This window comes from Anarrhichthys ocellatus, unplaced genomic scaffold (assembly GCF_004355925.1).
Source record: "Anarrhichthys ocellatus isolate YVR2014 unplaced genomic scaffold, GSC_Weel_1.0 scaffold19, whole genome shotgun sequence".
In the NCBI taxonomy this organism is placed as follows: Eukaryota; Metazoa; Chordata; class Actinopteri; order Perciformes; family Anarhichadidae; genus Anarrhichthys; species Anarrhichthys ocellatus.
In genome coordinates, this window is record NW_022280049.1 from 1,409,943 (window position 1) to 1,424,099 (window position 14,157).

A 14,157-nucleotide genomic window follows, 5' to 3' on the forward strand; every position below is an offset into this window, starting at 1 on the left:
GTTTAGCCTCCATGCCAGAGGAACAAGCTGCCGCACGCTTCTGCAACAAAAGCACACAACAGTAACTCACCCTGCCTTGCACCCAGTGCTGACGAAGCACAGCGTCACAGTTTCCGAAACCTCTCCTTCCACTTTTGCATCACCTTGCATGCAGAAAAAACAGAAATGTAAGTTCACTAGTGTGAACTGGCAAGTCACCGGATGTTTGACAGAAGATTGGGTTTTATGGTTACATGCAGTACATTAAAGGACTGTACAGAGGATATCACAAACACATATTCTCTTATATATTTGCCTTTTCATTCATTCCAGTTGTTGAAATTAACACGGGTGAACACAATTGAATTAACTGGACACTATTTAGAAGTTACACAAAGGGCAAGAAACAAGAGGCAGATATGAGATTTAGCTGAGGAAATGTCGAGCAACTGCCGACGTCAGCAGAGTCTAGCCCAAAAGTATGTACGATTATAAAGTTTCCAAAAACAACTTTATACGTGTTGATTCAAGACAGTCATACGAGGTTAAAGCGGGAGACGAAGACAGTGTGTTTGTAGTCCCTCTGATAAAGTAGATAAGTGACTTAAATTGGATCAGTTTATTTGTCTGGCTGGCCTTAAACAAGACCACAGAGTCTGGGATGTCTGAGCCACAGCCACTGAATGAGAACGAAACACAGACAGCTTCCTCTTTCCACCCATCATCTGCTCAGCCGCGCTCCTCTCTGTCTCTTTTCTTCCTTTCACTCTATCGTTTTCTCCGACTAAGCCCAGTGATATCACGGAGCAACGGATGTGAAGTCACTTCCTGTTTGGTTTTCAGTCGCACTGCCAGCAACTACAGAAGTAGCAGCCTGCTGACAGCTGTGAGCAAAGCTCGAAACATGCAAATAAACGGGGTCATAGGTCAGAGCTCGCTGATTGTTAGTGTTTGTCAGCCCTCACAGCTGCTTTCCACAGCCACATTAGAGTCACTGAAAATGTTTTCTTTGTTGTTTGGTACGAGGCTCACCTTAAGCTTGTTTTCTGTGAGTGCACAGCTCTTATACAGGTGTCTCCAAATCAAGTTCTCCAACAATACATGTGCACAAACTCACTGAAGGGGAACTTTTTGCACAGCACAACAAGCAGGGACACATAGTTGGAGGACAATACTCTCATTTACTGTATATATCTCCTGTATTATCTATTCTGCCAAAAAAGAACAGCAGTAAGAAAACTGCAACTCCTTTCCTCATCATCTGTCGCTAGTTGAGAGTCTCCTGGTGACAGACAGGCTGTGACACCCAGCCCTGGTAATAGAAGGCAATTATAAGCCCTGGCGAGAGCTGTGGCAATGGGGAAAACTTATACAGCCCCCCTCCTGGGGCGCTGACATGCAGACACACTGAAATTAATTGCTACAAAACATCAGGCGAGCTTGACGCACACATGCGCATAGTCAAACTCCTGGAAAGGAGAAGAATGAAACAATACACATCATGTAATGTTGCATTGATGCTCGTGAGCAGGAAGAAGAAGAAAGAAAAGGCAGCAAAGAGAAGCAGCAAAAAAAACAAGTAGATCTCTTCCAACAAATCATGTTTTCATCTAAATAAAGAAGCCAAAGACAATAGACTCGGGTACCTTGGAGACCAGGAGGACTATTTCTCCATGGCAACCAGTTTGGTGTGTGACAATGCCGCAGTGTGAGGGTTTGAACTGCTAAAGCTGTCTGGGATTGCAGAGATATATGGGGAGAAAGAAAGACTCAGAGAGTGAGACCCATGGAGGGCTGTCTGTGTGCTCGTAATGAGAACACACACTGTCACAAACCCCACTGCGAGAAAAAATGGAAGTTCACGACTTTCCAACTCGCGCTGTATTCTTTCTTTGACTCTAAGTCAATACAGGGAGAAATCCTGTTCCTAACTACATTATGACACTAAGCATGTTTATGTTTCCAACAGTGCATATCCAAATATTCTCACACGTAAACATTTCTCTAGTGTTGCTATGGAGTTGTTCCCCTGTTTGGCAGTTAGAAAAAGCAGCACCATGTGGCCTTCGTAGGAAATTTATTTTAATTGTGTGGTGTATTGCGGCCAAGTGAATGTCAGGCTATATGCTGGGTGTGTGCCGTCAGCACACTTGTGGATACATGTAATCGCGTCTGCCCTCGGACGTTATCGTGTGTGTGTGTGTGTAAATGTGTGTGTGTAAGTGTGTGTTTGTGTTCAATACACCACATGCATGCTGTGTTTGAACAGCTAGACAAACATAAATAACGGAGCACGTTGGTGTGTGTCTTTGTAGCAACCTGTGTGTGTATCCTGTTTGCTGACTACTCCTCATACATGCGTTAAAATCCTGGGATTTAGTTGAGATTATTGTTCTATAATCTCGACTCTGGCTGCTGAAGAGGGCGATTTGTTTTCTTCAAAACTTGAGGTAGACTGAGGCTACTAGAAGTCTTTCACAAACTGTACACTTCTGCAAGTCTCAACGCCGTCCTCGCCCATTTCTCCTTGTCAGCATCACCCGACAACCATCAACATGCAATCTCCTTTGTGTGTCTTTATTTTTATTTGCAGTGCGCTTTATAGAAATTCATTACACTGTCTGCCGCCAGCGTAGGCAGAAAAATATTCCCTCAGCTCAGCTGAACTCTCACCCTCCTTTAATGTAAACACTGCTCCTCAGTCACGTTTCTCCCATTAAGGTAAGATGCCTGCATTATGTATGAATCTAGTCTCCTTAATCCAGTTGCACCATTAACCTGCACACCCAGACATCTCTAAGCCCTCGCATGAAGAGAGAGAAAGAGAGACAACTCTGACCCTAGGAATTTGTAATAGATAATGTAAATTTAAAGCATTAGAGCAAATTAGATTACTTATAATTACTTATCACTTAAGATGCTTTATTGTCTAACTGGTGCAGAGAGTTTACAAAATCCGTTGTTGAAACTTCAGTCTAACTGACCCAAAGTGACATTTGGCCCCCGAGCCTCAACTCTTTAAAAAAAAAACATTGTCCCATAAGCCAAATGCTTCTGACAGTTATTCATTTATTCATTCCTTCCTCCTCCCGTTCTTAGTTTTTTCCCCCTTTTTCCTTGGAAGCATATAAAGGGTGTTGCCGTTACTGTTGTTTGTCTGTCTGCCTCGTCAGCCATCATCTCTGTTGACGTATGGCACTCGGAGTTAAATGATTACCGTACGATTGTAAAGGGTTGCGGGGCTTTCTGATGGAGACCTGTCTCCTCAACCCTGTAGGCTATCCCACGTCTGCAGTCTCCAGCTGGGGTAGAGGGGAGGGTTGGAGGGTGGGGGAGAGGAGGGGGAGGAGGGGGAGGATGGGGAGGAGGGAGAGGGGCTTACCTGAATCAACCTGTCGTACCTGCCCTGAGGCCCACCTGTCAACAACCCAGCGACAGTCACTTTCTCTTTCACTCTCTGTCACTTTCTGGCTCTATCTTTCCATCACTTCCTCTGCCTCTGTATCTCTCCTTACCCATTTATCTCTCTGCCTCTCACCCTCTCTACTCTTTCACTTTAACTTCGCTCCGACACTACAAAACAAATAACTCTCACCTGAGCAGATGTGCCTCTCAACGCCTGTCATTTTCACTTCACAGCAAGTTATTGGGAAAAGCTTTGGCCATTGGACCCAAGGAGACTATTTGTCTTGGCAAGTTCTGATCTGACTCAAAACTCAAACTCTGGAGAACAACTTAAGGGTTTGTGTGTGAATGGGTATGTGCGTATACCTGCCTGTTTATATAACACCAGGTTTAGACAGGTCATCCTTTGAGAGACGGGGTGATTTCAGGGTAAGTTTACCACATTTTCAGTAGCTCAGGCTTTATGTTCATATAGCTCCTGGTTCAGAGAGGAAAAGATAAAAAAACAAACTATCTGCCCTTTCTTGCCATTCTCTGAAACCACGTCAAGGGCCAAGGAGTGAGCAAGGGTGATACCGTGACCGTCTGATGCAATAATACATTACATTACATTACAGTCATTTTAGCAGACGCTTTTATCCAAAGCGACTTACAATTCAGAGGCTATCACATTTCTACACCGTAGGCACAGCTACGGGAGCAATTTTGGGGTTAAGTGTCTTGCTCAAGGACACATCAACATGCGACTAGCGGAGCTGGGGTTCGAAAAGCCAACCCTCTGATTGAAAGACGGCCCTGCTATCCACTTAGCCACAATCGCCCGTAATAAACCCACGATGCATGAAGCCGCTCTTACACATAAACAGTGGTGGACTGGCAGAGCGCCACGTGACTGTGGACTAAAGCTAAATTGTAATTCCTGACAAAAATCTGAAGACTGTAGTAGTATAAAAACATGTCTGTGAGTTCGGGTGTTTTCTGTCTGCTCCGAGCTCGTACGCACATGAGTCACACCCAAACGTGTTCGCTAAAGACAACAAACCAGTTGCTGCTCAGTCTGGACACTGAGGCCACATCTTTCTGCCTCCCTCACTCCCTGTCTCTTCCTGTCTGCCTCTCTGTCCACCGAAAGACGTCAGCAGTGTGGAGAGCAGTTGTGTTTTAGTCAGCTCAGATAATCAGTCAATAAGGAGCTTTGTCACGGTGCAACATCAAGGCAGCTTTGAAGTAAACTTAAGATGAATCATCCTAATTTTCTCCTCCACAAAGTGACAGACAGCTGATGGCTTAAATAAAAGTACCAAAGATATAATGTAAAAGTATTGCTTTACAAGTAAAAGTCTTGCATTTAAAATCTTACTTATGCAAAAGTTCTGAATTATTATCAGTTTTTTTAACTGTATATGTACTCGTTCGGCAGAAAAATTGTAATTGATATACAGTATATCATATCATTAGATTGATAAACCTCATTTTACTCCTGTAGATGGTAGAAGTGGTGTTAGTTTTAATTACTTTATAAACTGTTTTGGTAGGTAGCTTAATTATGTGGTCCCCAACCTCGGGGTCAGGCCCCTCAAAAGTGTTACAAGATAAATCTGAGGGGTCGTGAGATGATTAATGGCAGGATAGAAAAAAAAGTTCTGTTACATAAATCATTATCTCAAAATATTCATCATCATCACAACGGGTGACTTTAGGCTATTTATCTTTATCTTATTTTTTAAATAAACTGTTTTATTTTGAGCAGTGGCTTCAGTGGTCATTGACTTGATCTGATGAGCTATACACTAGCTTCTCAAACCACAAACAATACGTAAAAAGGAAGATACACACCTACATGCATCAGTTCTATCAACATGCTTGGGTCTTGCCACCCACGGATTATGGTACACAAGGTTCAGACAAACACAGAAAAGTGTTGTGTGGCAACCTTTAAATGTTACCCGTTGCTGTACTGTGACCACTACACGGTGTGGGGGAAGCCCAGTCTTTCAGCGCGCTACCGGTGACTCATCAGGAACTGAAAGGTCACAGGTCAGATCTTTTGTCACAGGCATCAAACAAACAGGCCAGGGGCCCAGTGAGTCACACATCCTCGGGGGACACGGTGGGGTGGGCTTTGTGCTGTGTTCGGTAATTGTCTCTCTGTCACCTACCACCTTCAGGAGGCGACAACAGGCAGATAAGCAGATAGAGGGGCTATTCGATGCCGGGCCCTGTTTCCGTGTGATACACTAACACCTATCCTGCTCCATAGCCTCGGGGGTAATATGACAGGGAGGGACGCCTGCAGTGACTGTGAAATGCGAGCAGATTGTTTTTCAAACGTCGTCACCGGGGCCTTAAGCTTCAGTGGGTCAGCTCCCACAGTGAAAGAACTTGTGATCTTACCTACATAATCATAGCTACGCCGCTAACACAAGGCCAGCATTCCACAGCAGCGTTCCTGAACTCCTCTGAACGGAGTAGAAAACTGTCTGGCTGCTTCAGCGCAGCAACAGGTGGTGTGCTGTAATCTTCTGCATTGTATTGCAATGGCCTGTTTTAGATTTCAAGGGAGCCAAAGTTTATGATGAGCGCTGAGTCGACGTGTCGAGTATTTAAACAGACAGACAGTAATGGATGTCTTCATCAACGGTGCGCTCCAGAATGCCATTAGAGCCGTTTGGCTTTTCATGTGTCGATTAGTCCAAGGATTTTCACCGACCCCTTTACACTGTCTTACTGCCCACACATTTTTTTTATCCCTCTAACGCCAGTTTGTCTTTTCCCTGGCGCATCTCACTCTGCGTGTAAAAGGTCAGGCCGCACATTCTGCTGGCGTCACTTAAAAAGCTGAGGAGAAAAATGACATTTATCAAATCGCTCCTATCTGTTCTCTGCTCCTCTTCCCATCACTCTAAGGCTATGGGCTAATATTCAGCATGTCACTCTGCCCAAGACGATCAGGCCTCCGCTCTTCTCCCATTTAATTATCAACTCTCCCTGTGTGTTCTAGGCCCCAACATTTCAATTTTCATCATCTTAACATCCACCACTCTCTCCCCATCCCGCTCAGCAAAATGTAACTGTGATAGCTCCAAAATAACCAGGCCCTCACTCCTCGTCTCTCTCTGTCATCACATTATCCCCTCCTCCCCATCCTCTCTCGCTACATTATGTAACATGCAGGCTTTGGTAACCGTCATCGTCCAAGCTCTAATCTTGGTCCGCCCATAATAGGAGCACACAAGGGTGAACACACCTGTATGCTAATGGCTAGGGATTGCACCACTGGTCGGTGTGGGTGGCGGAGGAGCAGGAGTGTCTGTCTGTCTGTTCTGGCTACCTGACTGACTGCCTGGCATTGGCTGCTGACAAATGCCAGCACAAAGCTTGGTATTTGCTCCCACGTACAGTATGTAGGTGTGAGGATTCTCTCTCGGTCTCTCTGTTTTCTATTTTTCTATCGCCCTCACCCTTCCTGCCCACCTTCTTTATCTCTTTTTCTCAACCTGCCTCCATCTTCTCAAGATCCATACATCTCTATTTTTTCGCTCTCTCTCCCGTCTCCTTTTGTGTTCCAATTCCTCTCCTCTCGTCCACCTCCTCTCTCTTTTTTTGGCTTCCCTATCTACTTCCTCATCTTTTCTCCGTGGTAGAATGGGGCACGATTAAATATCCACCAGCGCTTGTGCTGGGTGTGTTTGTGTGTGTGAACAGGGGCGTGGTGGCTGCGTAGGTAAAGGGAGAACCTCTCATTCTCGCCGGCTGGCAGAGCGTTGGAGTTTCATCAGGCGAGGACTCCTCTGGCTGGTTTGTGTGGGCAGCAATGGGGAACACACTGAGGAGAATGAACCGGCTGACTCAAACACACACACACACACACACACACACCATGCACATCTACAAACACACACACGCAAACACAGACTAATTCTCCTTCCCCTGCCCTTACAGCATCTGGCTTCCACCCCCTCTTTGCATCAGAGTGAAGGGAGGCCCAAACAGCCACTGTGAACTGTTTATCATCTTTATTACTTTATTACTTTTCCGACAGTTTTCCCTAACCTGATTTTATTACATTGTCATCAGATGATGAGTTTCTCATCTGCTCTCTCTGCTCTTTCTTCTTTGCTTTGCCACAAATTTATCGACCTTGGTATAACTGATGCATGAATGCAGCGGCAGACGCAGACAAGAGTTTAGATTTGGTAGCACCACCACTGCCACACAGTTACAGTCTCTCGGTGCAACTCACCGTCATCAAGTCCGGAGCTTCTGGTCTTCATTTCACCAGGCCTGGGGACACGCTGGCATCTCTCTGCTGAAAAACAAAACGTAGACTCAGGTTTTTGGAGCAAGTGCATGGGCAGCACCATTTTCCTTCTAAAATACAACAGTGCGTTGCAGTGCCACATTCCTTTTAAAAGTGATTCGATTTGAGCGTTTATATGCATCTCACTGTATGAATAAACAACATTACACATTCTCCAGCTGCGCCCTCTACTTCAGGCTTATTTGGATTTTGTGAAGGAGCCTCTGCTCCACATCATCCATAATATATGACAGAATTTTGCTATCAGTCTAATGGGGGTAAACAGAGAGATTTGCCAGAGGCGGAATGGGAAACGCCTGGGAGAGAATGCAATCCAGTAAAGACCAAAAACCCTCAGTGGCGTGTGTGAATCATCTCTTGTTTCCATATCCATCCATCCATCCAGTGCAGTGAAAGGTTATTCTATCCCGGATGAGGCTGACTGACATTATTGTAACAACAGCCCCTGTAGATGAAGGGCAGTTGAACGGTTTAAGGGCAATGCAATCACTTTTTTTTAAGTCTAAATCAAATTATATTTGAAGAACGTAGTCTCACCTGTAGGCTACCGCCCTCTTCAAGCATCAGCAGCGTCTCTCTCTCTCTCTCTATCTCTATCTCTCTCTCTCTGGCCACCTCAAAGTGTCCTGCCCGCGATGTTTCCCAATGAGGTTGCTCGCATATAGATCCAGTCAGCAGCAAGGGAAACACATTGATTTCCCGTCACCATCCACCGAGGAGTGCTGGCGCGCCAGCCGAAGCGGGAGCAGCCGAGGGGGGGACATCGGTATCCCGCAGGCGTCCTGGCAGCTGTGCGCAGCGTTGTTAATTCGGCCCATTAGGCCGCTGAGTGGCAGAGAGATTCCCCGAATATTGAGCCGGGGACACCCCTCAATTAGACGGATCGGCCCGCACCTCGTCAGCATCCGCGGCTATCTGCTCCCATTAATCAATGACACTGCCGAGAGAGATGGAAAGTTCATTTAGAGGAAGTTTGCTACCAGCCAGTTTGCACAGTCTTGTATTTTCAAGCTCATAGATTTAGAAATACACTCGCTTATATCAAATGACAAAATCAGTTTGAAGTGTCGGCTGATTATTCATAATCAATAAGCCGAGTAGCCTACTATATGCAGGGCAATATACAGCTTCCGACCATAACATCGTGGGATAATATGTTCCAGCCTAAAAGGGAAAAGGTAAAGTCACTTTTTAATGGACTTAGATATTATTTCTGCTCGCTTTCTCGTGTGTATCATAACAGAGTCGTTGCATTTGTGGTTGAACATGTTTCGTTTCTATTTCGCCGCACAAGCACGCCGCCTTTAACTTTCAAACATTAACCAAATCAATTCAGTCCAGCCGTTCGTCTGCTGCACAAAGTCTTTCACATAAAGTCATAAAGCTGAAGCTGTGCTTTAAAACGGCCAAGCTGGATTCTGCTGCTGACATTAGTTATTATGAGCGCTGGACATGATTTGCACTCCAGCCTCTCATGCACTGCCAAGCAGCGATCAGCGCTGCATCAGGAAGTTCCAAATAAGGACAGGGAAATGGAAACCCACCGGAATAGGTCCTTATGTAGTCACGACCTTATAAGGCACGGCGGAGCCGGGCTTTCCGGCAGCAGCGCAGCCTGCTGCACAGATGGGAAATCCAAATCAAATCTATGGGGCGACGGGGAGAGCGCGAGAATTATGCTGCTGTCTCGCGAAGCTGTTCAGCTATGAAGATACATTGATTCAGGGCAGAGGAAGAGCGGCGTTGTCTCCGCAATTTACTGCTAGAGCTTAATATAAAGTCTCTCCACTCTGCTTTCCCCCAGGCCAGCGTCATGTGTCCTCCGCTGCAGTGCCTAAATATGGGCTTCCTCCACTCCAAATATGGACATCTACGTCACAGCAAGAGGATATATAACGAGCAGGGAAACCTCTCAGCTCAGAGAGAGCCCTGAGAGCCCACACGAGCAACTGTTAGAGCAGCGATAGATAGACAAACACATAGAACTCCCTTTCTGCGAAATATCACCACAAAAGTACAAATTCAAAACAACATCCATGCAAGAGGATAAGTCATTTAATAATTAGATTAAAAATCAAGATTGATCTGTTGAATAACTTCGATGGATGTTAGGGAATGAGTATAAAGGACACTTTTGATTTTTTTCTGAAAAGACAAGTGGATCTTAACTCATCTCTGAGAGAAAAAGGAAAACAACAGGACAACTGGAGAACAAGAGTCACGGAGCAAGACAGAAAACAACATCTTCCTCGACATCAGCAGAAGTGTGCAGCGCTCCCTGAGCTGGGCGAAGTGATTACCTCCACCTGTGAGGCATCGCTCTGCCACTGTGCGTCCAGCCTCCCTGCACTCAGCACCAGCCCCCAGCGCAGCACCAGCACCAGCAGAGGATGGCTGCAGCCAAGACCGAGATGATCCTCCCAGCCATGCATATCTCAGAGTCTCTGAGCTTCCCTCACTCCCCCATGGATAACTACCCCAAGCTGGAGGAGGTGATGATGCTCAGCTCGGCAGGGACCCCCTTCCTCACAGCCTCCGTACCCGAAGGTGCAGGCTTTGGCTCCGGGGAGCCAGGAGAACAGTACGACCACCTTGCTGGAGGTAAGATCTAGAGATTTGCCTCTTTTGCCTCTGGTTTTCTGTGCTGCATGTCAAACTGAATTGAAGATTACAGCACATCTGCTGAGCTACACGAAAGCAGTAAAGATAAATAAACAGCCGAATAATTGTACTTCTTTTTTTAAAAGTGTTGCTGTGTATTATTAGTTCACATTATTAATTGATCATATTAACTCAGTTGACATAAGATTTTTACTTTTTTATTAATTTGTTTCATCATGGCTTGAAATTTTACACATTTGGATATTAGCTGACCAAACACAATTCATGAATAAAACAAAAAATCCCAAATGAACAGAGACAGGGAAATAAAAAATACATCTGACTTAATTTAAATGTATTGATAGCTCTGAATCCATGTCGACTCTTGGAGGAATCAAACACTCCTCAGTCACCGCGTGCCTCTAGACACTCCTACAGCTCAATTCAAATTGCATTCCTAAAACCAGCTGAACTGCAGTTTTGGTAATCAATTGCTGAAGGCTCTGTGATGGGCTTCAAGAATGTGTGTGTGTTTGTGAGTGCGTGTGCATGTGTGTGTGTGTGTGTGTGTGTGTGTGCAAGACAGGAAGACAGAAAGAATGAAAGAAAGACAGAGAGAGTGTGAGCAGAGGGAAATAAGCAGCTCTTGTTGAGGTTTGGAAGAGTCAGTTTTAGAGTTTAGGGGGAAAGAGTTTAGTTATAGGGGGATTTTCTGCATGGGCACCGTACTGATCTCTCAGAAGAGAAGGGTGACACTGTCCACCGCTCTGGCAGGATTCCCCCTCTCCCTCCCTCTAAATATTGACAGTTTGATTAATGTCTCCTCTTTCTCTGTGCTCCCTGCAGATACGTTACCTGATATCCCTTTCAACTGTGAGAAGTCAGTGGGAGAGCAGACCTACCCCACCCAGAGGCTGCCCCCCATCTCTTACACAGGCCGCTTCACCCTGGAGCCCGCCACCACCTGCAGCAACAGCCTCTGGGCGGAGCCCATCCTGGGCTTGTTCACTGGTCTGATGGGCAATATTGCCCCCAGCTCTTCCTCTTCTGCCTCACAGACCACCTCGTCCTCCTCCTTATCCATCCCGTCCTCCACTTCTTCCTCTTCTACCTCCTCATCTCAGAGCCTCAGTTCCTCCATTCACCACAACGAGCCCAACCCCATCTATTCAGCCGCCCCAACCTACTCCAGCCCCAACTCTGACATCTTCCCGGACCAGGGCCAGGTTTTTTCCAGCTCGGCTGGATCAGTGCAGTACCCTCCTCCGGCCTATCCCAACGGCAAGACCTGCAACACTAGCTTCCCTGTACCCATGATTCCTGACTACCTCTTCCCTCAGCAGCAAGGAGAGATCAGCCTGGTGCCCCTTGACCAAAAGCCGTTCCAGAGTCAGTCAAGCCAGCCGTCCCTCACTCCTCTGTCCACCATCAAGGCCTTTGCCACCCAGACTGGTTCCCAGGACTTAAAGAGTGTCTACCAGTCCCAGCTGATTAAGCCCAGCCGCATGCGCAAGTACCCCAACCGGCCGAGCAAGACACCTCCTCATGAGAGGCCCTACGCTTGCCCCGTGGAGACCTGCGATCGCCGCTTCTCCCGCTCTGATGAGCTGACTCGCCACATCCGTATCCACACGGGCCAGAAACCCTTCCAGTGCCGCATCTGCATGCGCAACTTCAGCCGCAGCGACCACCTGACAACACACATCCGCACTCACACTGGTGAGAAGCCCTTTGCCTGCGAGATCTGCGGACGCAAGTTTGCCCGCAGTGACGAGAGGAAGAGGCACACAAAGATCCACCTACGGCAGAAGGACAAGAAAGCAGAGAAGGCAGGAGCCGTGGTGGTGACAGCAGCGCCGGTATCAGCTGCTTCGCCTGTCTCCAGCTACCCTTCTCCCATCACCTCCTACCCCTCTCCAGTGTCCTCTTACCCCTCTCCCGTCACCTCCTGCTACTCCTCTCCAGTCCACACTTCCTATCCATCTCCTTCCATCGCCACCACCTACGCATCAGTGTCCATGTCCAGCACCTTTCAGTCCCAGATCGCCTCCTCCTTCCCCTCCTCAATTGCCTCCCACATCTACAGCTGCCCCATCCCCACCCCGCTATCAGACATGCAGACCACTCTCTCCCCAAGGACAATCGAGATCTGCTAAGAAAGAGAAAAACTTTTTATAGTCTCTCCGCACCTCTCCTTCCTTAAGGTTCTTTGAGGGGAAAAAAAATCAGCATCAAAAGACTTTGTTTTCTCCTCCAAAAAGCACTTTTTTTGTCTGCTCCCTGTGCAGTGTTAGGTGAATCTTGAGATTTACCTGAAAGAGAGAAAAATACACACGTCAAGGACTGGGCAAAGACAATAGAAGATGAAAAGGGATTTCTTTTTTTCTCTGTAAAACAAATGCAGCTCTTCAAATGCGTAAGGGACTCAACAGATAGAGCGTAGAAACCGGCACTGACGGGTCTCTACTATTAGGTACACAGAAACCAAGAGACAAACAGATTGCCAGCAGTTGCGGTGCTGAGGCACGTTCGCCCTTGAAGGCACTCCATACAGTAGGCTACAAAAGACATTGAATGATATACATAAGCTACCATATATGTATATTGTACATGTGCCATGTTTCGTTTTTTATCATTCTTTGGTACCATTGATGTGAAAAATTATTTGCATATTTGCATTGTATTATTTGAAGTGAGCAGGGCCATATTTTCTACATACTTTCTCTATTATGTAGTGATGATGCTGTGATACGTTTTGACATTGTTTGAAAAAAAAAAAAGCACTTAAGTATTCAAGCATGAGTAAGAGTGATGTTAGTTTCTGTTTGTAAATATCATCCACCGGTACGATCTCTTTCTCTCTTTCTCACATGTGACATATCGCTTTGGTTATATGGAAAAATAGAGAAAAGAAAAAAAAAAACATTTAAAAAGAAAAAAAAACTAAACAAGAAAAACGCTCCCGTTATTTGGTGCCTTTTTGTGAAGCCTTGCTGATGTTGTGACTCGGCTGTGTGCGAGAGAGGATGCAATGCATCTCGCCTTAAGGGTTGAGGGAATATTTTTGTTACAGAATGTAAGTCTAACTCAGAGGGAGGAAAAGGGACGAGCTATGAGGGCACCGCTTCATTTCATTAGAATGTAAGCAAAAAAGGAGAAAAACTATAAAGTATATTTTTGTAAAACTTAAGTGTAAATATCCACATCTTCAAGAGCTGGAATGTTGAAGTTACCTACTGAGTAGGCATGGGATTCTTTTGTATGTTATATACATGCAGTTCATTATTTTGTGGTTATCTTAATTTTGTATTTGTGTTTGTTAAAACAAGTGACTGTTTCTGGCTTCTAAACACATTGAATGCGCTTAACTGCCAACGGGATATTTGGTGTACAAGATATCCTCCCAGAAATGAAATATAAATAAAAATATGAATATATATGTATATTTGTTCTCAGACTTTATTGTCCGACTTCTGTCCTTTCAAATTATTCCGTTGATACTTCAAAACATTTCATACAGAGTCATTGCATTACACCCCGCCCTTAATTTCATCATGTACATCCTTATGCATTATCATACATTCCATCTTCTTATATGTTAATTGCATGCAGATTAAAAGTGTAGATTAATACCACAACTTCCCATTGCTGAAAACATACTTTCATTGGAGGAAAATCTGCACAGCATCGTCATATGGAAACTCTCCGTTTCAATCGCTGTTCTCCAATTGAACCCGTATTAATGATAACACTAACGCATGACTCCCATGCCTATAAACTATAGAGATGAGGAATTCTTATCTACATCCAATATGCTCTTGAAGATATAAAGCTTATCTAAATTTCCATTT

General features: G+C 45.5%; 1 protein-coding gene across 1 annotated transcript; it reads left to right on the forward strand.

Annotated features, from left to right (window-relative positions):
- Positions 1 to 9,481: 9,481 nt before the first annotated feature.
- Positions 9,482 to 13,749, forward strand: egr1 (early growth response 1). Its single transcript, XM_031857592.1, has 2 exons — positions 9,482 to 10,306; positions 11,153 to 13,749. Exons 1-2 carry the CDS (start codon positions 10,096 to 10,098, stop codon positions 12,460 to 12,462), a joined length of 1,521 nt encoding a protein of 506 aa, XP_031713452.1. The 5' UTR covers positions 9,482 to 10,095; the 3' UTR covers positions 12,463 to 13,749.
- Positions 13,750 to 14,157: the final 408 nt, after the last annotated feature.